Here is a 27,600-nt window from a genome sequence, read left to right as displayed (position 1 = left end):
CCCCAGAATGATATACCGTATGGCCCCGGACCCCCAGAATGACATACCGTATGGCCCCGGACCCCCAGAATGATATACCGTATGGCCCCGGACCCCCAGAATGATATACCGTATGGCCCCGGACCCCCAGAATGATATACCGTATGGCCCCGGACCCCCAGAATGATATACCGTATGGCCCCGGACCCCCAGAATGACATACCGTATGGCCCCGGACCCCCAGAATGACATACCGTATGGCCCCGGACCCCCAGAATGATATACCGTATGGCCCCGGACCCCCAGAATGATATACCGTATGGCCCCGGACCCCCAGAATGATATACCGTATGGCCCCGGACCCCCAGAATGATATACCGTATGGCCCCGGACCCCCAGAATGATATACCGTATGGCCCCGGACCCCCAGAATGACATACCGTATGGCCCCGGACCCCCAGAATGATATACCGTATGGCCCCGGACCCCCAGAATGACATACCGTATGGCCCCGGACCCCCAGAATGATATACCGTATGGCCCCGGACCCCCAGAATGATATACCGTATGGCCCCGGACCCCCAGAATGACATACCGTATGGCCCCGGACCCCCAGAATGATATACCGTATGGACCCCCAGAATGACATACCGTATGGCCCCGGACCCCCAGAATGACATACCGTATGGACCCCCAGAATGACATACCGTATGGCCCCGGACCCCCAGAATGACATACCGTATGGCCCCGGACCCCCAGAATGATATACCGTATGGCCCCGGACCCCCAGAATGACATACCGTATGGCCCCGGACCCCCAGAATGATATACCGTATGGCCCCGGACCCCCAGAATGACATACCGTATGGCCCCGGACCCCCAGAATGACATACCGTATGGCCCCGGACCCCCAGAATGACACACCGTATGGCCCCGGACCCCCAGAATGACATACTGTATGGCCCCGGACCCCCAGAATGACATACCGTATGGCCCCGGACCCCCAGAATGATATACCGTATGGCCCCGGACCCCCAGAATGACATACCGTATGGCCCCGGACCCCCAGAATGATATACCGTATGGCCCCGGACCCCCAGAATGATATACCGTATGGCCCCGGACCCCCAGAATGATATACCGTATGGCCCCGGACCCCCAGAATGATATACCGTATGGCCCCGGACCCCCAGAATGACATACCGTATGGCCCCGGACGCCCAGAATGACATACCGTATGGCCCCGGACCCCCAGAATGACATACCGTATGGCCCCGGACCCCCAGAATGACATACCGTATGGCCCCGGACCCCCAGAATGACATACCGTATGGCCCCGGACCCCCAGAATGACATACCGTATGGACCCCCAGAATGACATACCGTATGGCCCCGGACCCCCAGAATGATATACCGTATGGCCCCGGACCCCCAGAATGATATACTGTATGGCCCCGGACCCCCAGAATGATATACCGTATGGCCCCGGACCCCCAGAATGATATACTGTATGGCCCCGGACGCCCAGAATGATATACCGTATGGCCCCGGACCCCCAGAATGATATACTGTATGGCCCCGGACCCCCAGAATGATATACTGTATGGGCCCGGACCCCCAGAATGATATACCGTATGGCCCCGGACCCCCAGAATGATATACTGTATGGCCCCGGACCCCCAGAATGATATACCGTATGGCCCCGGACCCCCAGAATGATATACTGTATGGCCCCGGACCCCCAGAATGACATACCGTATGGCCCCGGACCCCCAGAATGACATACCGTATGGCCCCGGACCCCCAGAATGATATACTGCATATATATATACACATGGCCCCGGACCTACATCGCTCCTGAACATTACGTTGTTCCGACATGTGTTGCGTCGTGCTTTGCATGTTAGGGTTACATTAGGGGTTTGCGTAGGGCGTCGGCCTAATGTATGTCGGAACTTATAAAGTCTGTACCCAATCGGCTACGGTATTTTAACTATTCAAAAGAAAAAATGTAAATAGTGAAAAAGGCAAAGAAGTTTAGGTATAGTATAGTATAGTATAGTATGGTATAGGGATAAGGGGTTTAGCATGGACAAAAATAGGACCCTAAGGGCTCCATTTTCGTCACCGCTAAACCCCTTATCCCTAAACTTCTTTGCCTTTTTACTATTTTGCAAAACATTTTTGAATAGTTAAAATGACCAGTCTACAAGCTCACAACGTGTCAATGGAGATTGACTAGTTGAACTATTCAAAAATGTTTTTCAAAATAGTAAAACAAAAAACAAAAGGCAAAGAAGTTTAGGGATAAGGGGTTTAGCGGTGACGAAAATGGAGCCCTAAATCTATAATAACAGGACAGGATGCTTTCCTGCTTTTAATGTGTAAAACCAGGATTTTCATTTTGTGCTGAACCTGATGGTTCAGTAATGACCATGTGATTACAATACAAACTGTATAAAAAGCTTAGTTTTAACCCATGCTGTACGGGAACCCCTTTTGGTCTTTTAAGCATTATGTTATGCTTTAGCTATTGAAAAATAGCAGATCTACAAGTGCATAGCGCAGCACCGAGTGCCGCGCTATGAGCTTGTAGGTCTGCTATTTTTGAAAAATCGAGAAAATGTGGCGCAAATCTTTGAAAATATATGCTTTCAGATTTTAACGTTTTTAACTCAAATATTTGCTTTTGGGGGGGTCCCTGGAACAACATATTTTCAGATGGGGGTCGGTGGGCAATTACATAGTGGTCCTTGACATGAAAAGGTTGGCACTGACATAGAAACACCTCACCCAAACGCCTTCAATATCAACGTGTTTGTGTGGAACGCCCCATCGCTGACTGGAAAACCAGTGTTGGTGCCAAATGCTGCTGGGAAATTAACCTGTGGGAACTTTGCACCTGCATCAGGAGCAGCCTATAGACCAATTATTTGTTTACAAACATTGGGACTGGGCGCACGGGTGACTGTTTCATGTAATCAATTCCCAACAGATCTCCAAACCTGTTGTTTTGGGGAGCGCTGGTTTCAGTTCATTCAACCTCCTCTTGTGAGTTGGCTAGTGAGATGCACCCTAGGAGACATTTATACTTCAAAGCCCAACAGTATTGTGCACAGAGAACAGCTGATATACAAGCTCACATCGCATCGCAGATGCGACTGTTGTGAGCGTAGAGGTCTGCGTGCGCGACACCATCGCGGGACGAAGCATAAATTATACTTGATGGGCTGCAGGTGCGCGTGTAGCCGTGCACAAACAGGCTCTGCTGCCGTGATCATGAGCGCACCTCCTGTTCTTATGACAGCGACTGGAGGTGTGGTTTTGAGGACAACTGTTTTGAATTGCCATTATTGTTCAAACACAACAGAAACCAAGGATTATATATTTCAAGGGCGAGAGATCACAATAAAAATCCTAATCATTCTTCCTCCACACTGGGAGAAAAACAGCATCTGAAAGTTTGATGGGGCATTTTTTACACGTGATGCAGTTAGAACTTTTCCATTGCATCTTATGAGTGGTGTTGTTCTTCTGCTGCCTTTATGCGCGCGCATGCCGTTTCTTATCAGTGTGACGGTGTCTGATAAGGCGTCTATAGGTTTATTAATAGTTTTGCCTTTTGGTCTAATTTTTACTTGTTTTTTATTTCATTTTGACTTTGTGTTTTCAATTTCAGCTTACTTGTTTTTAATGTGGGTTTGTTGGTTTAGTTTAGTTTTTTTAAGCAGCACTATATATGTCATTGTGTCAGTTTTTAATTTGCTCGATTCAGTATTTTTTAGATATTTGATATTCACTTCATCAGACATGCCGAGTTCCTATACAAACCCATTGTAACTTAACCATGATAGATTCATCGAAAACAACTGTCCTTGGTTCTGGTGACTGATTCCTTCTAATATGTGAAGAGGCCATTGTTTTTTTTATTATTTTAATTTATTTATGCACAATTCTATGTACAGCTATATAAATCAATGTAAAGAGCTTTGGATAAAAGCGCTATACAAGTGCACCATTTAAAACAGAGTTTTTCCAGAAAACTGTTCTGCATTTACAAGGCATTTGTAGAAGATCGTCCTCAGGTCAAAATGGGTTAAAGATAGAAATGACCGAATGAAAGATGAGGTTGTTTCGCAACAGCCAGCCTGTTGTGTCTTCCTTCTCTCCCACTGGGCGGAGGCCGACAGGAATAATAAACCATGTCTCATTATTTCCTGGTACTTCTTGTGAAATGGAAGGCACGATAATCTGTAGTGTTTACAAAAAGATAGATAGATAGAGCTATAGTCCGGCAGTCGAGGTGGACGGGTGGGACATTTGTTGTCTTTTTTTATTGGCCTAAAACAGGGGTTTTTATTGGCCTAAAACAGGGGTGCCCAAAAGGTAGATCGCGATCTACCAGTAGATCACATGACATAAAATATTTAAGTTAAATATAAAAACCATTTTTGGCATCTGCCACTTGAATTAAGTTGACTTGATTGAAAAGGGCCTGTCAGCTCAAACCCATAATGTAATACTTTGTTTTCAAGAGTGTTGCTGCGCACAAATGTCGGTAGATTACAAATGAAATACAAAATAACGACCTATTCCATTTCCCCCCTTTCCCATTACAAGTGCATTTGTCTTAAATGTAATGCCAGCCATTTTCAGCAATGGTCTTAAATCTTAAATGTATTCCAAAGCCATTTTCAGCAATGGTATTATAATGTTTTCGGTGGGTAGATCTTGTTGAGCTGGTCATTTTGAAAGTAGCTCTCAAGTCCAAAAAGTGTGGGCACCCCTGGCCTAAAATATTGTCTATATACATATCATATATTCATGAATCCACTTGCTGACCGGCTGTCACTATTGGGCATTTTTTATAGGGGTTTCTTGTGACCCTACCATTAACATCCTATGGCAGGAAAAAATCCATTCCAATCATTAGTTTTGCACAAAATACACTCCTTGGGCTAAAAACAGCCATAGCCACTTGCCCAAAATGTGCTGACCTCATCACATTTGTCATGACGTCTATGGCCGTTTTTAGCCCAAGGAGTGTTTTTTGTGCAAAACGAATGCTTGGAATGGATTCAGAAGCATGAAAACCCCCTAGTTTGACATGTCACATGCTACTTAAAGTAAAAGGAAAGTTTGACATTTTTGACAATTTTGCCTGCCATAGGATGTTAACACCTTGGAGGCCCGGAACTATTTAATCCATTTCATCCATGTGCCCATCATTTATAGCGCACAGACCACTTTTACCGGCGCACCGGAAGCTGGTGTGCATGTCTGTGTAGCAGCTAACAATAGCCACACCACTCTAGAGTCGATCGACAACAACGGGAGGTAATAATAAATCTATCGCGACTGGACCGCGGAAGGCCGTCAAACACAGGATCTTTTTTCAGAATTAGACGGGATGATTTAGATCGGGAGTTATGATCGTTTTAAGATTTTCGTTTTCGTCAGCTAAACAGGCAGGGGACATTTTCGATGACGTGTCACTTTTTGACACGTCATCGGATCGGGCAACAAGCGCTCCAAGGCTCTAGAGCGATGTGAACGGTTTTGTTATCATTAATCTCCGTCCTATTTATCAATCTCCGGCTTGGGCACTTGACCATGACCTTGAACTTGGACGGAGAACTCCGCCCCGGGCCTCCAAGGTGTTAATGAAAAAATAAATTGTCCAATACGAACAGCCGGTCAGCAAGTGGATTCATGAATGTATGTATATAGACAATATTTTAGGCCAATAAAAAAAGACTATATACCAAATTTCCCACTTTAAACAAAAGAAGGCTGCCGGACTACAATAATATACTCTGCAAATAAGGCAGAATATAATTCAATCTAAAAATCGACGATTTGTGACGTGTTGTGAGCCGGCACACCCATATCTTCAAGGTCTGATCGGACCCTACAAACCCACCCGCACACTCAGATCAGCCAACACAGTCAGGGAGGCTGGCAGAACCTTCACTAAAAACACTGGGTCTGGCTCCAAAACTATGGAATGAACTCCTCATTGTAATCAGAACTGCAAACTCACTCCCAATCTTCCGCCGTAGTCTGAAAAACCACCTCTTCAGACTCCATCTTAGCCCGTAGCACCTGCCTGTAGCACTTGCCCTAGCCTCGACGACCTTGCACTGGGCGTATGCAAAGGCTGAACTTACAGTATGTAATTTAGATAGCATGTGTAGACATTTAGACAACTAGACATAGCACTAGAGTCTATACTCATCATACCGTAGTTTCATTGTACAGATATTCTACTATTAGACAGATGTTAGTTTCTCAGCTTGCTTATGATCCTCCTTGATGACTATTATTTATGTAATTGATGTATTACCATGTGTTGTTCTTCTTGCTTACTGTAAGTCACTCTGGATTAAGAGCGTCTGATAAATGCCTAAATTGTAAATTGTGTGTGAGCTGGGAGTGAGTTCCATAGGCAGGGAGGGTGCAGCCCGGGGTTGGTTTCTTTGTGTCGGGGATGTCGAGGAGGTTGACTGAATGCATTATTGAGTAGAATATGAACTGTTGTGACAAAAGAAGGTTAGCCAATGGAATCCAAGCACCCTAAGGACTACTATCTGTACCAAGTAGACCTACTGCACATGTAAACAGAGCTGCTACCTCTAAACAGATCTTAAATCTGAGGTGTTTTTGTAGAATACAAATGCAAATGCTATTTGTCCCAAAGTGACTGCAACAATTGCTGCTATTTGTTTCCAAAAAGCTTTATAACGATGCAATGTGACATAGCTCTGTTTACTCAATGCTCTACCCCCTCCAACTGCATATACTCAACATTTTCAACTGTTTATTATATTGTGACACTTGCTTTGGCATTGTTTTCTCATGCCAATAAAGCACCTGTGAATCGAATTGAAATTGAATATGAGCAGTGCCAGCCCTGCTGTGTGATGTTAGGCCATCAGGGTGTGAGTCACTCTGCTACACCTGCCACTCTGCTACACCTGCCACTCTGCTACACCTGCCACTCTGCTACACCTGGCCTGCAGAGGAGCTGTGATGTTTGCTGATTGTGTCACTGTGTTTGTTCTGTTCAGCGGTGTGTGTGTGCGTGCGTGCGTGCGTGCGTGCGTGCGTGCGTGCGTGCGTGCGTGCGTGCGTGCGTGCGTGCGTTCAGCGGTGTGTCATTGTGTGTGTGTGTGTGTGTGTCCGTGCGTGCGTGCGTGTGTGTGCGCTCAGCGGTGTGTCATTGTGTGTGTGTGTGTTTGTTTAGCAGTATGTCATGATAGTGTGTGTGCTCAACTGCTTATGATGTAAATATATAGACAAACATGAAGACAAACGCTGCGCGGTGTGTCATGTGATGACTGATGTTTGTCCTCAGACACACCTTTAGACTGAACCCGCTTAATGCATTCAACCCTGGAACTAAACAGCATCCGTGTCATATCAGTCATTCTAGAGCATTTGGTGGTGAGGTGACCACCGCTCCGGTGGTGAGGTGACCACCGGAGCTGAAATGACGTTGAGTGGTGGTGAGTAAAAACAGAAAGAAGGGCTGGGGCGGTGGTTTGCTCTTCACCGCGGCTCAGTGACGTCATGTTGTAGTTCGGTGGTCACCTCACCACCGAAAATCCAGACTATGAATAACGCTTAAGCCTCCCCTAGCCTCCGTTCCTGCTGGTACTCGAACCCGGCCCGAAGCCCGACAGCTTTTCTAGCGCACAGCCGCTGTCAGCTGTGTCTCTCGCACTCTAAAAACAAACCCACAACAATGAGTCAAGATTAAGAACACTTACAGCACATTTTCTGCACTGTACAAAACCAACTGGCTCGTTTGTTAATAGTGCTAATTAAATTAAACTGCTGCTTCCAAGCTTCAGAGTTTCCTGCAGGATTTGTGACTGCTTGGAGATCCCACGGTCGCAACTTTTGTGTGTGGCTGTTGGTGTGTGCGCTCCTCTGTGCTGTGTGTGCGTGTTTGTGCGAGTGCGTGTGTTCCTCTGTGCTGCATGTGCGTGCGTGCGTGCGTGTGTACGTACGTACGTGCGTACGTGCGTGCGAGCGTGCGTGCGTGCGTGCACGGTGTTGTTGTCACGTGACTGTGCAGCGACAGCAGGAAGCGGACATGCCCAGACATGCCCACAGTGCTCCAGGGACGGCTGGGTGAAACACACTGCATGAGAAAAAACAACCTAATATAAAACGGGGTCTGTGTGGGGACTGGAGCCCGAGCCCGGTCCCAGTCCTGGGCCCGTACAGACATTCTGCTGGGGTCTGTGTGGGGACTGGAGCCCGAGCCCGGTCCCAGTCCTGGGCCCGTACAGACATTCTGCTGTCACTACGTGTGTGAACGACCAACAACGGACCTGATTCCAGAGCCATAGAGTAAGACAGAGTTACAACAACTCTGTTCACTTCATGGGGCTTCAGTCCAATGGCGGCTCTTCTACATAGACTTCTGTTGGCGAAGAGCATTGCGAATAGGGACAAGTCCTGGACCGGGAGTTGGCAGAAATGCATTGGACTCAGGCAAAACAGCCCAGCTTGAATGATCTTAAATCCCTTTATTTTAGGTTGTTATTTTTAGTAATACTACAGCATAAACATTACAGAGACATTAGTTGTAACTGTACAATACTTTAAAACAGTTGTCATGTTGCACACATGCCTAAAATTGCTCTCATTTGCACCGCCCTCGTTGGAAACAATGTATTTCCAACTCCAGCGTGTCCCTCTCCAGGCTGCATGAACGGCGTTCGGGCGCTCGGTTTTCTGCCCCCTGAATGTCGTAACTCTGTCTTACTCATTTTCCAGACCTTATAAGGCCTCAATGACCTTACAGGCGTATGCAAAGGCTAAACGTATGTAATTTAGATAGCAATTTATGTAGACATAGCACTCTATAGCGTAGTTTCGTAGTTTCACTGTACATATATTCTACTGTTAGACGGATGTTAGATTCTTACTTATGATCCTTGATGAATATTTCAATGTGTTTGATGTATCACCATGTGTTGTTCTTGCTTACTGTAAATCGCTCTGGATTAAGAGCATCTGATAAATGCAGTGATGTAAATAGGGTGCGTTTTGCGTCCCAAAACGCACTTTATAGTTTTGGGCCGCACTTCAAAAACATGCGTGCGTCCACGGGATGCACTACTGTACTCAGTGTACAGTAATAATAATCCACGTGAGAAATAAAAATCGCGGAAAAAAATGCGGTAAAACAAATAATCTACGGACACGATAATTTTGCATGGCCGCATGCGACCTCATCCTACGTTATAAACGATAAAATCCACGTAGGACTCGTTGTAGAACCACTAGTTTGTAAGTTAACAACAACACAGTCTGACGGGCGCCGCCATCTTGCTCAGAGTCGAGCGCTGAGCGGAGCGCAGCCTGGAGACCAGAGCCGTTTAGAGAGAGAGAGTGACGACAACATACCGTTCAGTGACTCATGAAGCTCCGTGAATAAACAGTGAACGCGGTTGTCGCAACTCTCTCATCTACACGGCGCTGCCTCCGACAGAAAGACAGGCGAACATTTTTGAGCATGACAAACAGAGTAGACCCGATTGAATGGGAAACACACATTGTGTACTGTAACAAACGCCGACACTGTTGTATGTTGTGCGTTGTGGACCGGTGCCACCACACATTAACATGCCCCCACCCCCCAAAAAAAGAAGTGCCAAAGCCAACTGCAGGGCAACAAAAAATATTAGCAACCCTATTTTCTAAATCTAACATCATCATCTGCTAATGATGATGATGTGTGCTGCTGTGCACAGCCTACCTCCTCCATGACTGCTTCTACTTAATCTCCAGGTTAGTTTTGTAGCATTCATTTTTATTTTGTATGTATTGTGTAATGTGTCATGAAAACAACATAAAGATTTATTAACAGTTAAAACTGGCAGAATTATTATAGATTTCATATAGCCAAAATCATATGAAATATGTATGTAGTATGAATGTAGAGGTTTTTTTTTATTATAATTTATTTTGCTAGCTTTAGTTATAATAATAATTTCTTCTTCGTTTTCTACATGAATATAACCACATTATAACCATATAAGATGAAATGGGAGTTAAATGCTGCAATTTGTAAAAATGGCAAAATATGACTCTTAAACGTCGCTGAAGTGGGACTCATCAAATGTCCCTGGGACTCATCTAAAAGACCACCCCTGCATCCCGGGACTCATTACATTGAAAACCTATTTACATCACTGTAAATGCCTACATTTCAGCACATGACACACACACACACACACACACACACACACACACACACACACACACACACACACACACACACACACACACACACACACACACACACACACACACACACACACACACACACACACACACACACACACACACACACACACACACACACACACACACACACACACACACACACTTCAATATCTCAAGGCTAAGAAACAGGAAATATCTCAAACACGAACACACACACAGTTCAATATCTCAAGGCTAAGAAACAGGAAATATCTCAAACACTGTACAGCCTCCTCCCTTCTGTGTCCTTGTAGATAATAACCATCATAATACATAATATTGTTGTTACTGTTATTAGAAAATATCTAGGAGAGAGGGAGATTGTGAATCTACTCGAGGTGGACATTAGATTACAAGTGCGTGCGTGCGTGCGTGCGTGCGTGCGTGCGTGCGTGCGTGCGTGCGTGCGTGCGGGTGTTCCTGTAGTGGTAATGTGTTGGTTTAATGGTTAGTGATCATATTAGTGTGGTCAAAACACAAGCTGATAACACCATGTTCTTGAGCAAGGCACTGACCTCTAGCCTTGACTGTCAGCTAATTATCAACATAATTTTCTTGTTCAGTGTTTTCGGGACAACGGGAGAGACGTGAGCGAGGTCTGTCTCGTCACTGTCTGTGTCACTTTATACCCATATATGGAGACTCTGAGTGTGCAAAAGGAACTTCAATAACTTAACCCATTTTGGACGGGAACCCCTTTTGGTGTTTTAAGCATTGAAAAATAGCAGATCTACAAGCTCATAGTGCAGCACCGAGTGCCGCGCTACGAGCTTGTAGGTCTTCTATTTTTGAAAAAGCGTGAAAATGAGGCGCAAATCTTTGAATATATATTCTTTCACAGTGAACGTTTTTAACTCAAAGCTTTGCTTCTGGAATAACACATTTTCAGATGGGAGTCGGTGGCCAAATACATATATTTTTGGGAGTCCTTGACATGAAAATGTATGAGAACGACTGACATAGAAACATGGGATTTTTCAAGCATTTTATATTATTTTGTGGAAAGACGGGAGACTGAACAGAACCATGCAGTATCTCTTACTGGGTCCTTCAAATACAGCACTTTTCTAACAGACTGAAGGGAATTGAACGTTTGAAACTAATATTGAAGAAACTGTTAACTGGTTAATGTGTGTACCGTCACAAGCGTAATTCTGTTAGCCCGGGCAGCGCTACTTTAGCTATTTTTGAAAATGTGTCGCAAATGTTTGAATATATATTCTTTCAGAGCGTTTTTAACTCAAATCTTTGCTTATGGGGGGTCCCTGGAACTACATATTTTCAGATGGGGGTCGGTGGCCAATTTCCTATATATTTCCGGGGGTCCTTCACGAGAAAATGTTTGAGAACCACTGACATAGAAACACAGGTTTTTCTGAAAACTGTCAGGATTTAGAAGACATTTGTAAAGTCGTCCTCAGGTCTAAATGGGTTAAGCATGATGTCACGTCATGGGCCGCTATGCTCCATAACAGGCTTGATAAGCTCAAAGCTTATCGATACCTTGGTACTCAATAAGATCGATGTCACGTCATGGGCCGCTATGCTCCATAACAGGCTTGATAAGCTCAAAGCTTATTGATACCTTGGTACTCAGGGAAGCTGGAAGTACCCTCACTAAAAACGCCGGGACAACGCTCCACACGTCCCAAACTCTTCTCCCTTCTTGCCCCAAAACTGTGGAATGCACTTCCCGTTGCAATCAGAACTGCAGCATCACTCCCGATCTTCCGCCGTAGTCTGAAAACCTACCTTTTCAGACTCCATCATGGCCCATAGCACTTACCCTACCCCCCTTAGACAGCACTTCTTAGACTTATATAGCATTTGAAACAGACTTATAGCATGTCATGTAGACAGCACAATAAGTGCATTGTATGTAGTCATAGCACTTCATAGTATATATGTACAGCATAGCATAGCATATATGTATAGTTTATATGTATAGTGTCATTATATAGATATGTTCTAGTTATAGTTTATATGTATAGTGTCATTATATAGATATGTTCTAGTCACGTTCTTAGCTTACGCATGTTTCGCGATAAATGCATTTTACATATGTGATGTATTCCCATGCTTTTTGTTCTTGCTTAATGTAAGTCGCTCTGGATGAAGAGCGTCTGCTAAATGCCTAAATTGTAAATTGTAATTGATTGTACTCAATAAGATTGTTATCTTTTTTTTTTCTCCAGGTATGGTGTTTCGAGCTCCATCCCTAGTACTAGTACAACATTAGTTGGGCTCCTACTATGCCGTATAGTGTCGTAGTAAATCAGTGTCATACTTGTTCTGAAGAAAACCTGGAGAATTGACATTCAGCAATGTGGCCTTAGGATCAAACTAAAAACATTATAATGGTGTGTAAAAACAAAATCTAGAACATAATGTATCCATCCATCTTCAACCGCTTATCCGTAGTCAGGTCTCAGGGGCAAAACCTTTTTTATATCAGGCACCCCCCTAGGGTGTTTGTGCACCACAGTTTGGGAACCCCTGGTGTAGAGGGTAGAGTTTAGGTTTAATCCATTCTGAACGGGAACCCCTTTTGGTGTTTTAACTAAGCATTATGTTATACTTCATCTATTGAAAAATATCAGATCTACAAGCTACGAGCTTGTAGGTCTGCTATTCTGCTGATATTTTTGAAAAATCGTGAAAATGCAGCGCAAATCTTTGAATATATATTGTTTCAGAGCGACGTCAGGCCTAAATGGGTTAACGGTAGGGTAGGGTACTAGGGTAGGGTTTAGGGTACCTGGTTAATAACGTAGACTCCGTAGTCCAGCTGCTGGTGCTGCAGGATGGTGTTAGGGTTAGTGTTTAGGGGGTAGGGTTAGGGTAGGGTACTAGGGTAGGGTTTAGGGTACCTGGTTAATAACGTAGACTCCGTAGTCCAGCTGCTGGTGCTGCAGGATGGTGTTAGGGTTAGTGTTAGGGTAGGGTACTAGGGTAGGGTTTAGGGTACCTGGTTAATAACGTAGACTCCGTAGTCCAGCTGCTGGTGCTGCAGGATGGGGTTAGGGTTAGTGTTTAGGGGGTAGGGTTAGGGTAGGGTACTAGAGTAGGGTTTAGGGTACCTGGTTAATAACGTAGACTCCGTAGTCCAGCTGCTGGTGCTGCAGGATGGTGTTAGGGTTAGTGTTTAGGGGGTAGGGTTAGGGTAGGGTACTAGAGTAGGGTTTATGGTACCTGGTTAATAACGTAGACTCCGTAGTCCAGCTGCTGCAGGATGGTGTTAGGGTTAGTGTTTAGGGGGTAGGGTTAGGGTAGGGTACTAGAGTAGGGTTTAGGGTACCTGGTTAATAACGTAGACTCCGTAGTCCAGCTGCTGGTGCTGCAGGATGGTGTTAGGGTTAGTGTTTAGGGGGTAGGGTTAGGGTAGGGTACTAGAGTAGGGTTTAGGGTACCTGGTTAATAACGTAGACTCCGTAGTCCAGCTGCTGGTGCTGCAGGATGGTGTTAGGGTTAGTGTTTAGGGGGTAGGGTTAGGGTAGGGTACTAGAGTAGGGTTTAGGGTACCTGGTTAATAACGTAGACTCCGTAGTCCAGCTGCTGGTGCTGCAGGATGGGGTTAGGGTTAGTGTTTAGGGGGTAGGGTTAGGGTAGGGTACTAGGGTAGGGTTTATGGTACCTGGTTAATAACGTAGACTCCGTAGTCCAGCTGCTGGTGCTGCAGGATGGGGTTAGGGTTAGTGTTTAGGGGGTAGGGTACTAGGGTAGGGTTTAGGGGGTAGGGTTAGGGTAGGGTACTAGGGTAGGGTTTATGGTACCTGGTTAATAACGTAGACTCCGTAGTCCAGCTGCTGGTGCTGCAGGATGGGGTTAGGGTTAGTGTTTAGGGGGTAGGGTTAGGGTAGGGTACTCGGGTAGGGTTTAGGGAGTAGGGTTAGGGTAGGGTTTATGGTACCTGGTTAATAACGTAGACTCCGTAGTCCAGCTGCTGTCTCTGCAGTATTGGGTGCAGGTAGTAGAGCCAGTACTTCAGGTGCTCCTCTCGGTTCCTGAAGGGGATGATCAGCGCCACCTTGTGGCGGGCCAGGCAGTCGGCGGGGCGGTAGCGCCCCCCCGCCTCCACGCGCGGGTTGTCCCGTGCCATCTGCTCCAGTGCCAGCGTGAAGCCGAACTCCACCCGCAGGGGGCCCACTGGGACGCGACATCAAACGCACCACCGTCACGGGAGAGAGAGAGGGAGGGAGGGCGAGAGAGAGAGGGAGGGAGGGCGAGAGAGAGAGAGGGAGAGAGAGAGAGACGGGAACAGTATTAAAAAAATGTCCGTCAACCATCTTTCTACAGTGACGGAAACTGAATAACAACGAAATAAAACTACGCAATGACTAAAACTATGACTAAATAGACTGACAATTTCGGCAACCAATACAAACTAGATTAAAATGTTATAGGGAGGGAGAGACTAGTGGAGAAGAGATCCAGTAGAACTAAAAGGCAAGTCATTTTATGTTTGGTTGTGTGCAGGACAGGTGTCACTCTCCGAAAATATAGCCGATCTTGTAGATCAGCTCTTTTTGCTGCACATTTCAAATGCCTTTAATTATAGTTATGTTGTGTGTGTATATCGTAATTACATACATTAATATGTTGTGTAGTTTCTGTGTGGGAAAGTAAATTTGATATTGTTTTTTTTTTTTTTTGGTGTCTTATAATCCCATAAGGGGAAGACACAAAAATAAAGATAAATTCATTCATTCATTCATTCATTCATGCATACATACAGTAGATATTATTTGTTATAAACATTTAATGACTTTGCAGCCATATGATTCCTCTTGAATTAAATGCACGTCCTGTTTCTAAACATCCAACACGGCAATCAATCAATCAATCAACCATGAACCAAACAAGCAAACAGCAGAGCTGCATGTGGAACAGAGGTGAAAGTCCTTCAGGTCAGAGAGAGATTTGGAAAGTGGTGTAAAGTAACAAAGTACATTTTACTTAATTAAGTACTGTACTGTACTATTTTGCACCATTTTGAGGCATTTTATTTGAGTATTTCCAACTTCCAATATGTTTTACTTCTATTCCACTACATCTCAGGGGCAAATATATTGTACTTTTTACTCCACTACCATGTGTTTGAAAACTTTAGCTACTAGTTACTTTGTCGATTTAGATTATTATTACAAAACATACATGAACCACTTCAGTCCTATATGCTTTTCGGGCATTTTTAGCATTGTGAGCCTGTAGATCTGCTATTGACCCTCCGTTCGGGGAAACAGTGCTCTTAAATCTAGTCTATTTCACAACACGTGCAGTCATTGAAGGAGTAGCCTTAGTGTTTAAGTGCCTTAGTGTTTAAATGGGCTACACGCCAAAAAAAGTGTTATTAATGTAAACACTCAAATGCAGGAAGCAACATCCGTCTAGATAGAATAAAACGTATCACTGAAACTGAAATGAAGAAAAGTAACGGGTCTTTGTCTGTCAGAGACGGTCGACGTGTCCCTAATTTCCAAGTACACGTTTACTAAAGCCTCTGGGATCCGTGTTGACATTTACTAAAGCCTCTGGGAGCTGTGTCCACTGTGTTCACGTTTACTAAAGCCTCTAGGAGCTGTGTTCACTGTGTTCACGTTTACTAAAGCCTCTGGGAGCTGTGTTCACTGTGTTCACTGCCAGGTTTACACTTTACTAAAGCTTCTGGGAGCTGTGTTCACTGCCAGGTTTACACTTTACTAAAGCCTCTGGGAGCTGTGTTCACTGCCAGGTTTACACTTTACTAAAGCCTCTGGGAGCTGTGTTCACTGCCAGGTTTACACTTTACTAAAGCCTCTGGGAGCTGTGTTCACTGCCAGGTTTACACTTGACTTTACTAAAGCCTCTGGGAGCTGTGTTCAATGCCAGGTTTACACTTGACTTTACTAAAGCCTCTGGGAGCTGTGTTCACTGCCAGGTTTACACTTTACTAAAGCCTCTGGGAGCTGATGTTCACTGCCAGGTTTACACTTTACATGCATAGTACACGTTTACTAAAGCCTCTGGGAGCCGTGTTCACTGCCAGGTTTACACTTTACTAAAGCCTCTGGGAGCTGATGTTCACTGCCAGGTTTACACTTGACTTTACTAAAGCCTCTGGGAGCTGTGTTCACTGCCAGGTTTACACTTGACTTTACTAAAGCCTCTGGGAGCTGTGTTCAATGCCAGGTTTACACTTTACATGCACAGTACACGTTTACTAAAGCCTCTGGGAGCTGATGTTCACTGCCAGGTTTACAGGTTTACTAAAGCCTCTGGGAGCTGTGTTCAATGCCAGGTTTACACTTTACATGCACAGTACACGTTTACTAAAGCCTCTGGGAGCTGATGTTCACTGCCAGGTTTACACTTTACACGCACACAGTCACACGCGGTCGCACGCACGCACACTCACGCACGCACACACACATGCATGCACACACGCACACACATTCCAGATGAATGAGCAACAAGAGGCACGGGGTGATATATAAAAAAAAAAGCTGGAGGGAAGTGGTCTTATTTTGTTACATTGTTTGTGTAGCAAATGGCATGTCTATTTTATTATGGAAAATACATTATTGTTATTGTTTTTCTTTTTCACCATAAAATAAGGAATTATGCAAATTAAAAATGATTAATTTGATCATTAACTTACCCGTGAACTATTGAGATCATGAAACAGTATTATGTGGTTGGTTAGAAATTAGGTCGTAAATTAAATTCTAGACAGCTCAAATCAACAGCATTTCCATTGTTGTTGATTTGAGAATTTTTTGTATAGGGGTTTCTTGTGACCCTACCATTATCATCCTATGGCAGGAAAAAATGTCAAACTTTCCTTTTGCTTTAAGTAGCATGTGACTAGGGGGGTTTTCATGATTCTGAATCCATTCCAATCATTAGTTTTGCTAAAAACAGCCATAGACGTCATGACAAATGTGATGAGGTCAGCACATTAGCCCAAGGAGTGTTCTTTGTGCAAAACTAATGATTGGAATGGATTCAGAATCATGAAACCCCCCTAGTTTGACATGTCACATGCTACTTAAAGCAAAAGGAAAGTTTGACATTGTTGACAATTTTGCCTGCCATAGGATGTTAATGGTAGGGTCACAAGAAACCCCTGTAAAAAATTGCCCAATACCGACAGCCGGTCAGCAAGTGGATTGATGAATGTACGTATGTATATAGACAATATTTTAGGCCAATAAAAAAAGACTATATACCAAATTTCCCACCCGTCGACCTCGACTGCCGGACTATTCTGATTTAGTATTGAATTGTACTTAAATGAGTGCTCTTCATTTTGGGGCTACAGTAGTAACTCCAGGCAGGGGTCATCATCATCACCATGGTGGCTTAATTGTGGTGGACATATTTTTTCAAATTTCTAATTTTGTCACGGACATACAAAATGAGAATTACCAGAAAAGAGATAGCCCTGAATGACAGTGACATGTCTGTAACTCTGTGGGTGTACAAATGGAACCAAATGGACCGAATTGGTTCCATGTGTACACACACTCTCAGAGCTAAGGGGGTCCTTGCAAATGAAACATTTGAGAACCACTAGTACTAGTTGGACTCCTAATGTGCCATACATAGTGTTCTAGTAAATCAGTGTCTGTGAAGAAAGCCTGGAGATTTGAATTATGATCAAAATAAGAACATTACAAAAGGTGCATTAAAAAGAAAATCTAAACTTTCACATGGACCAGACCAAGGGCTCCATTTTTGTCACCGCTGTGTGTGTGTGTGTGTGTGTGTGTGTGTGTGTGTGTGTGTGTGTGTGTGTGTGTGTGTGTGTGTGTGTGTGTGTGTGTGTGTGTGTGTGTGTGTGTGTGCGCGTGCGTGCAATGATGACGTGTGTTAGTGCTCTCTCATTTCAGCTAACAGCCCTGATGTCTTTGCTGAAAATGAAAACCATAGACAGCTCGAGGTCGGCTGTACCTTTGACTACAGCCTGGAGGAAGCCTTTCTAACCAAAATGCTGAAATATCAACAACTAGAACAGACCATCTCACGGCTAGACTACAGATGTTAAACTTTATAAATATCACATATAGAGCAGACCATCTCACTGAGCTAGACTACAGATGTTACATTTTTAGTTTGTTAGTATGTAACTAAAGTATGTCAACTATACTGTTTGGTTCCCCACAAAATTTGGACCCACAAAATGACACTAATTAGCCCACAGACCCCCATTTGGAAATACATGCCAAGGACCCCCATAAGGAAACATTTTTAAGGCTCTAGGGCCCCCGGTTTGACCCGAATTAGGCTACGGCCTAATTGAATGGCATTTCTATCTCTGGGCCAATAAATGGTTCCATTTGTACACTCTCTGAGTTACAGACCCATAAGGGTCCATTTGGTTACAAACTATCATTTAGCTGACCCCCCTGGAACTCCCTCAAGGACCGGACCCCACTTTGGGAACCATTGGTATATGTAAAGTTAAAGTATGTGCAATACTGTATGTAACTACAAACTGTGAAAACTAAACTATAAAAAACTAAACTATGAAAAAATGTTCGTCCACTACCTTTTTTCACTGACGAAAAGTCAGAAAAACTAAATAAAAACAAACCAAAAACTAAGCTATGATGACTAAAACTAAGACTATGCTGAGACCTCTTTCAACAAACAAAAACTAGACTTAAAAATGTCAGGGAGAGACTAGTGGAGAAAAGATCCAGTAGAACTAAAAGACAAGTGGTTTTATGTTTGGTTGTGCTCTGAAATTAGCAGATATGCAAGCTCACAACGTCACGTCACGGGGGGAGGGGTAATGGTAAATGGTGCATATGTATATATAGCGCCTTTATCCAAGGCGTTTTACATAGATTGTGCATTACATTCACCCATTACATTCACCCATTCACACACTGACATTCATACAACCTGCACATCGGGAGCAATTAGAGTCTTGCTCAAGGACACTTCGACAATAACTCTGGGGGAGCCCACAGGGATCAAACTGGGAACCTAACACTAACTCTGGGGGAGCCCACAGGGATCAAACTGGGAACCTAACACTAACTCTGGGGGAGCCCACAGGGATCAAACTGGGAACCTAACACTAACTCTGGGGGAGCCCACAGGGATCAAACTGGGAACCTAACACTAACTCTGGGGGAGCCCACAGGGATCAAACTGGGAACCTAACACTAACTCTGGGGGAGCCCACAGGGATCAAACTGGGAACCTAACACTAACTCTGGGGGAGCCCACAGGGATCAAACTGGGAACCTAACACCAACTCTGGGGGAGCCCACAGGGATCAAACTGGGAACCTAACACCAACTCTGGGGGAGCCCACAGGGATCAAACTGGGAACCTAACACTAACTCTGGGGGAGCCCACAGGGATCAAACTGGGAACCTAACACTAACTCTGGGGGAGCCCACAGGGATCAAACTGGGAACCTAACACTAACTCTGGGGGAGCCCACAGGGATCAAACTGGGAACCTAACACTAACTCTGGGGGAGCCCACAGGGATCAAACTGGGAACCTAACACTAACTCTGGGGGAGCCCACAGGGATCAAACTGGGAACCTAACACTAACTCTGGGGGAGCCCACAGGGATCAAACTGGGAACCTAACACTAACTCTGGGGGAGCCCACAGGGATCAAACTGGGAACCTAACACTAACTCTGGGGGAGCCCACAGGGATCAAACTGGGAACCTAACACTAACTCTGGGGGAGCCCACAGGGATCAAACTGGGAACCTTGCGGTTCCCATCGACCGCTCTGTCCCTAAGCCACTGCCGCCCACATAGTTATGATTATGTCTGAATGCGGTTCCCATAGCAGGGAACGTAAACAGGGAAGATAAGGAGCCATCTGCGACTGCGTGTGTGTTTACTGGAGGAGAGAAGAACTGCTTAGCCAAAATACTGAATCATTACTGTTCACGGGGAGTGAATGGCCAGCGTATGGAACTCCAACCTCCCCGTCAAGCCAAACTCAGCTTCTTCAATGCAACGGTAGAGTCTGTTAATGCTGGACCCTGAAGCAAACCCTGCAGAAGTCTCTAGTATAGACGGGTACTATACACCAGAATGTTGTGTGCAGTATTTAACAGAGTTACTACAGGGGCTCACAACGCCTCGTTTTGTAATTGGTGCATTTATATAAGTGCCTTATATAAAGGCACTTTACATAGATTGTGCATTACATTCACACACACACGCGCACGCACGCACGCCACGCACGCACGCACACACGCACGCACGCAGATTGTGCATTACATCCACCCATTCACACACACATTAATTCATACACCGATGGACGGTGGAGGAAACCATGCAAGGCACCAACCTACACATCGGGAGCAATTAGGGGTTCAGAGTCTTGCTCAAGGACACTTCGACACTGACTCTGGGGGAGCCCACACAGGGATCGAACCGAGAACCTCACAGTTTCTTCCTAAGCGGAAGGTCTATCTCCTGAGCCACTGTGTTGATTATCAGATGTAACCGAGTATGGATTATACACGGCATGGTGCGTCATGTGATCTGAACATACCACCTGACATCATGTCTGTCACACCCATGTGTGCACCAATGCTGTAAAACAAAAGATCAAATCTGTGCAAAGGTTTGCATAGCACATACGGTGACCTTTACCCTCATGCAACGTGTGTGAGCGTGTGAATCTGGCTCCGTATTATACCAGCACCGTGTGTGCGTGTGCGTGTGTGTGTGTAATTGCACATCACACTCCAGTTCACAGCACGAGTCACAATTCAAGTACACTTTAATTCGTTTTGTTACGCGGTCTACTTTGAACGCGGTCTAATTACATTTCATTAAAAAAAAAAAGTAAGACAGACAGGTCTTCAGGTTGAGCACCACCAGACCGCAGCCATAGAGTAAGACAGAGTTACGACATTGAGGGGGCAGAACACAGCCTGGTCACGTGGTTTGTGTACTCCCGCGAGCCCATAGACTCCAATGTATGCCGTAAACTTCTGGTGTCCCTATTCGCCAATAGAAGTCGCCATGTAGAAGAGCCGCCATTGGACTGGCCCCATGAAGTGAACAGAGTTGTCGTAAAACCCTGTCTTACTCTATGGCTCTGCACCTTAGAGTATATTAATAGAGACGGCACCAGATTTCTCCTCCCATCCACTTGCATTAAGTTGCTCAAAAGCGCATGAGGCGATTTCACTCCTCCTTCCGGGTAGGAACAGAGTGCATTCTGGGATTGATTGGGCCAAACACATGAACGCGCTGTCCGTTGACCATCATTGCACGCGTTCACGTATGAAACAGCGTTCACGTGTCATCACGTTCATGTGTTTGGCCCAGCGCTGCAATACCAAATCCGGCCACCATGTCCATTTCGCCTCAGGGTTTCCTCCGGGTGCCGTCTCTATTCATATATACTCTAAGCTCTGCACCAGACTAGACAGCTGGCATGACATCAGAATGCCACCGCCATATTTACATGTCATTTGTTTCCATCACACTACACTTAGTACACTATAGTGAATCAGTGCCAGGCATGGTGGCAAGACCGGCAAGACCAGACCAACAATAATGAGTACCACAGACGAAAAACAGTCTAAGTCCAAATTTCAGACTGACCCCTCCACGAAAAGGCCTCGTTGTCCTGAACCCTTATCTATCATTTATATATTATGGATCAATAGTGTGGACTTAGACTGTTATTCGTCTGTGGTACTTAAGAGCGTCTGCTAAATGCCACCAGTGCATGGAAGAACACTTTCCATTTAATACATACAAATAGTCAGTCAGTACTTCTATTTCCTCAAACGGCATTTCCTCACACATCACACTTTCAGTGGGCAACTGAACTGAAAGAAAGAAAGAAAGAAAGAAAGAAAGAAAGAAAGAAAGAAAGAAAGAAAGAAAGAAAGAAAGAAAGAACCATGTGTATTTAACCCATTTTGGGCGGGAACCCCTTTTGGTGTTAGCATTATGTTATGCTTTAGCTATTGAAAAATAGCAGATCTACAAGCTAGTAGCGCGCCACCGAGTGGCGCGCTACTAGCTTGTAGGTCTGCTATTTTTGAAAAATCTAAGAACGACTGACATAGAAACATAGCTTTTTCAGAAAACTGTCAGGATGTAGAAGACATTTTTAGAATCTGATCTCAGGTCAAAATGGGTTAATTCGTCCACTTGAACCCTTACTGGTCCATTTGGTTACATTTACATGTACACTCTCCTGCGTTATTGATTTTACTGTGTGCTTTGACTTAACAAATCAATACTCTCCCCCAAACAACTTCAACCACACATTTAAAAAAAATTCTGTAGTCAGCCGGGGCCGTAGAACGGGGACGTAAACTCTTTAGTCAGCCGGCCTAGTGGTCCGGGCACAATAGGCTGCAACGCCCAGAGCCATCTAATAGAAGAGTTGCGATATTGAGGGGGCAGAAAACAGCCCGGTCACGTGGTCCACGTACTCGCGCGAGCCCATAGACTCCAATGCATTCCATGGACTTCCGGTTGTCCCCATGCTCAATAGAAGTCTATGTAGAAGAGCCGCCATTGGACTGAAGCCCCATGAAGTGAACGGAGTTTGCGTAACTCTGTCTTACTCTATGGCTCTGGCAACGCCAGACTGACAGCGTGTTGCGGGTTGTCAAGTCAATGGGAATGTAATGTTTGTGTAGGACAAAGTTTGTGCACATACACCAAAGCCCCCCCCCAAAAAAAGAAAACACCTGTCCTCACCTTTTATCCTCATTACGTACATTGTTCAGCCAATCAAATCAGCACTATGGGGTGCTCTCAGCCAATAAAATCATCACTATGGGGTGCTCAGCCAATCAAATCATCACTATGGGATGCTCAGCCAATCAAATCATGGCTATGGGGGAACAGACAAACACACAAAGCTGGGCATAGGAGGGGCTAGCGCCCCTCAAAAATAACTATGTGGAAAGTAGACAGTTGGAGGGGCTACAGCAAGCTCTGTGTAAACAGAGCTGTGTCACATTTTGCAACTTGACATGCATGAATTGCATCGTCATTTCTCTGGATCTGGTATCATCCAAGTCCCAAAATTCACCAGAACACAGCCTGGGACTTACATCTACTGCAGTGGGCTTCAACCAGTGGTCCGGGGGACCACCAGTGGTCCTTGGAGGGGGTTCCAGGTGGTCCCCAGCTACATGATGGAGAGTTGCTAACCAAATATGGACCCTTATATAGATCTTTAACTCTTGAGAGTGTAAAATGAAACCAAATGGACCCATACGGGTCCATTTGGTTTCATTTTACGCTCTCAAGAGTTACATTATTGTTAAACATCTGCATTACTTAATTTACAAGAAGCTAGTACACAATTAGATGATGTAGAAGAAATTGTTATTTTGATCAACGTTTGCCAACAGCATGGAATTGTGTAGCTCTGATCCATAGCTCTAATGCGCAACGCATTACAGCTATGGACCAGAGCTAGGAATTGTGTGTCCATGATAACCAAATATCCTTTAGTTTTGCTGGGTCTGAGAGGCTTCAAATGGTGGTCCGTGGCTCAAATGCTGAATAAATAATGGGCCCTTGATATGAAAAAGGTTGAAAACCATTGATCTACTATATTAAAAAAATCACACCCGTGTGAACTGAGTGGTGCAAGGTCTTATATAGTCTGATCAGCTATGTCAGTGACGTCACACACTAACCATAGTAACCATGCTCACCTTTGCACGGACACGTAGGTATACAGGTACACAAACATACAGACAAAGCTGGTTGTTGGAGTGGTTTGCACCACTCAAAAACGTTTCTGGGGGAAGACCCCCACACCCCCCCCCGCTTTGGGGACCCCCAGACCACCCTGCTTTGGGGGGGCCTGGGCAGTGCATGCAATCATACACTTCAATAATGAATGGTTATGCGGTTTTTTTTAATGGCTGAAACTGTACCCGCCATCAATGATTTTTCAATCAATGATGCTCAAGCAAGCTTGATTTATAAAAAGTATCAAACTCCCACCAGAACACAGGGTTCCAGGGTCCAGAGACCCCCAGCTTGGGGAGTCTCCCCCCACCCACCCCTCAAAAAAAGAAATCTACTGTGTTCTCACAGTCTAATGTCGGCAGCCCTGAGACAGTCACAGACAGATAGAACACTGTGTACTGTACGTACACTATATATATATATGACTGTTGTACAGCAATAAAACTCACCCAGGAGAGGAGAGTTGTCGGGACATTTCTCAAGAGGCTTGGTGGTCACCACCACACTCTGTTGCTCTCCTGCAGAGCTATTCTCCTCCTTTTTGGTATCTTCTTCTTCTTGGCTCGAAATAATAACACTTTTAATGTCTTTGGTGGTGGTGGTGTTGAGGTTCTGAGGGGGTCCATGGTTGGAGGAGGGAGGCTTGGAGGTGTGAGGGGACCCAGAGTTGGGCACGAAGGCGAACCTGATGTCCAGAGACTTGACGTAGAAGACCAGGGTGACCGAGATGTGGAGGAAACAGAGGAGCACCACCAGCTTACACGTCCTGTGGAGCAAGCTGAAGTCTCCCCCACCACCACCACCACCCACCGGCATGATGTTACTGTTGACCCCCCCAAATAACTGCTTCAAATCACCTCGTATAAATGTCTTATTATTGTGTCCATATAACACGCATAAAAAAACGAAGTCAAAATGTCAAAACATCCGCTTGAATGGTGAAATTAAACGTCCGTTACTTTCCTCTTCCTGAACTTGGGTCGCTTCGATCGTTGTTTCCCCAACAACAGATAATACTATTCAATAAATCCCCCGAAAAGACAGAGTCCATAATGTCCACATTATCATCCAGTCCAGTCCAAGTCCAACAACGCTGATGATTATTATTAATATTATTTATTGATGTTGTTGTCTCTGTTTCCGTTGCTATAGTTGCTTCGTTTCTCGTTTTTTCTTCTACTAGAAGTCGTTTTTTTTTTTTTTTTTTTTTTTTTTTAAGCTAACGTTAAAGCTAATCGTTGCTACGGAACTCGACCAGCAAGTTAACCTGAACCAACGAACCAACGGTAGGAGATGTAACGGTTAAAAAAAAAGGAGAAAAGTAACTGATAAAGTTAACGGTTATCAAAAAAGGCACATTAAAGAAACCTCGCCGTTATTATACGGTTGTTGTACACAAAAAAATGCTGACATGAGCTGTGGAAACTTATAGAGGTTTGTTTAAAAAAAAAAAAAAAAAGAAGGAAACTTTCCTCCTGTTCTGGTTGTTCTCTTGTCTTCGTCCTCTGGCTGTTTGGCTTCAGGCCAACTTCCAAGTGTGAGTCAACAACAACGCACGGAGTGAACACACCGCACTTCCGCTCACACACTTCAAAATAAAAATGCTTTTAAACATTACGGGGGCCGGGTGTTATAGAGTCTCTCTCGAGACACCTTGTTGATTCAAGGAAAAGAGGGCGCTCTTTTTCCTTAGTTTTTTTGACGATGGGTTCTCAGATTATGGGGGTTATATTATACATATTTATTTTTAAATCAATGCTTTTATTGTGTAGTAGAGTCCATCTTCCGGCTGTGCTTCGCCAGCTGTGTGACATTTTGACCAATCAGCGTCTGACGCAGCTGTCTGCTCTTCCGGGAAGGGGGGGGGGGGGGGGGGGGGGGGTGTCATGGGGTACAGAGCCATGTGTCCAAAACTATACTACAATATAAAATTAATAACTTACTTTAAAACCACACGGGAGCTGTTCTGGTTCGTGAATGTATATTTTTAAAACTCCCATCTACCTTAAACAAGCTGAACTGGGCAAGTTAAGAGATTATTAGTTCCCCAAATGTATATTATAATTGTCTTTTATAATGTTGTGAAATCTATTACTCCTCCCCCTCTTCCTCTCTCTCTCTCTCTCTCTCTCTCTCTCTCTCTCTCTCTCTCTCTCTTTTGTTCCAAAAATGTGGTGGTGCTAGAACAGGCCAATGTGAAAAAGGTGGGATATATTCCTCAGCCTAGTAAACTAGGAAAGATTTCATGTAAATTGCACGGTGACGCTGGGTTCATGATTTGAAGACTTTTGTTCAAAACGGGCCAATCCTGTAAACTTTGAAAGCCAATGTTAGGCAATCAGGATGGAATATGAAATATGGGACAGATCTGTGTTGAGCACATGACTATAGAGATACTGTGTAACGATTTGCAGGATTTTTGGAGTAGAGTAGGTTAATATAAAAAAATGTGTTTTTCAAAAGTCGGCCTCCTGGTGGCACTAAAACAGGCCGTTCTGGAAGATTTGGGGCAGAGGTTCATCGTTGGCATCCAGGGAGTGTGTGTGCAAAGGTTGGCATCGACCAGGGTTAACGGTGCCGGAGATTAGCTGGTAACGGCGGACGGACGGACGGACACAATCACACACACACATGGACGGAGTGCAAAACATACTCTCTCCCCATGCCTTCGGCCTGGTGGAGACAATAAAAGAAAGGACCAAAACAAGCTTCACAAGAACAAAACAATATACAGCGGTGGCCGAACGGATAGCGGCGCGGTCTTGATACCGGAAGGTTTCTAGTTCGAATCAGCCGCCCGACACGTTAAAATTACCACCGCTGAAGTGCCCTTGAACAAGGCATTGAACCACTACGATGAAATGTGTTCTATGAGCAGGGCCTGGCTGGAAACAACAACTAGAGTACGGTCATTTTACATCAAAATCATACCCATTACACCTACTTTGTGAAACAAAACAAAAGTAGACATGATCATTCAAGTAACTTAGTCAGAAACTATTCATGTGAGCACAGTTTATTTGATTTCAACCATAATAGTTTGGAGAACATATTACCACCAGTTTCTAGTTTTAGCCTATTAGTGTGTCCAGGAAACATATAGTCCTTATTTGGCTCATTCATTCTAATATTGAACATCCTTATACAGCCTTCCATGAATTGGTAGGCTATCAGTTACCTTTTTTCTTTCAAATTAATTATTAACTTCCTTGGTCTACAATGAATGAACATATACGTACTAGAGTGACCAAACAGTGCCACCGTGTGGCAGGTCAGTGTAAGTGCAACCAATAATCAAGATATACGGTCATAGTGATAGCTAGCTATCATGGGCTTTTTTTCTTTCATTTTTTTCTGTGTTTTTTTTAAATAGTCCGTTTTGTAGCCTATGCAATGAGTGTGGCTCTGATTGAGAAGACATCGTCAAATGCGCCAAATGCTTTATGGTGTCGTCCACTCACAGTTAACAGTTGTATTGAGTTGTACTTGAAATGTAGGCTATGTAATTCTGCAAACTGTTAATAAATAAATCAATCAATCAATCAATCAATCAAGTGTAATTATCACCTCTTAGGCTCTTGTTTAATGGTGGTGGTAAAAGTAGCCTACAAATACAAGTATCAATA

General features: G+C 44.5%; 1 protein-coding gene across 2 annotated transcripts in view; it reads right to left on the bottom strand.

Moving 5' to 3' along the window:
• b4galt1l (DP-Gal:betaGlcNAc beta 1,4- galactosyltransferase, polypeptide 1, like) overlaps positions 1-25,459 on the bottom strand; it is a 62,782-nt gene extending 37,323 nt beyond the window's left edge. For both annotated transcript variants that reach the window (XR_013792408.1, XM_079529825.1), the window contains exons 1-2: positions 24,424-25,459; positions 14,174-14,409 (exon numbers count right to left, since the gene is read on the bottom strand). Coding sequence is in view for 1 of the 2 variants with exons in the window: in XM_079529825.1 (XP_079385951.1) it covers positions 14,174-14,409; positions 24,424-24,790 (603 nt within the window). In the remaining variant the exon portion in view is untranslated. The remainder of the gene's footprint in view (positions 1-14,173; positions 14,410-24,423) is intronic.
• Between the last annotated feature and the right edge of the window lie 2,141 nt (positions 25,460-27,600).

Source organism: Electrona antarctica (assembly GCF_951216825.1).
Source record: "Electrona antarctica genome assembly, chromosome: 19".
In the NCBI taxonomy this organism is placed as follows: domain Eukaryota; kingdom Metazoa; phylum Chordata; class Actinopteri; order Myctophiformes; family Myctophidae; genus Electrona; species Electrona antarctica.
The sequence above is the reverse complement of the archived record's forward strand: the minus strand, read 5'-3'. Positions and strand labels throughout refer to the sequence as shown.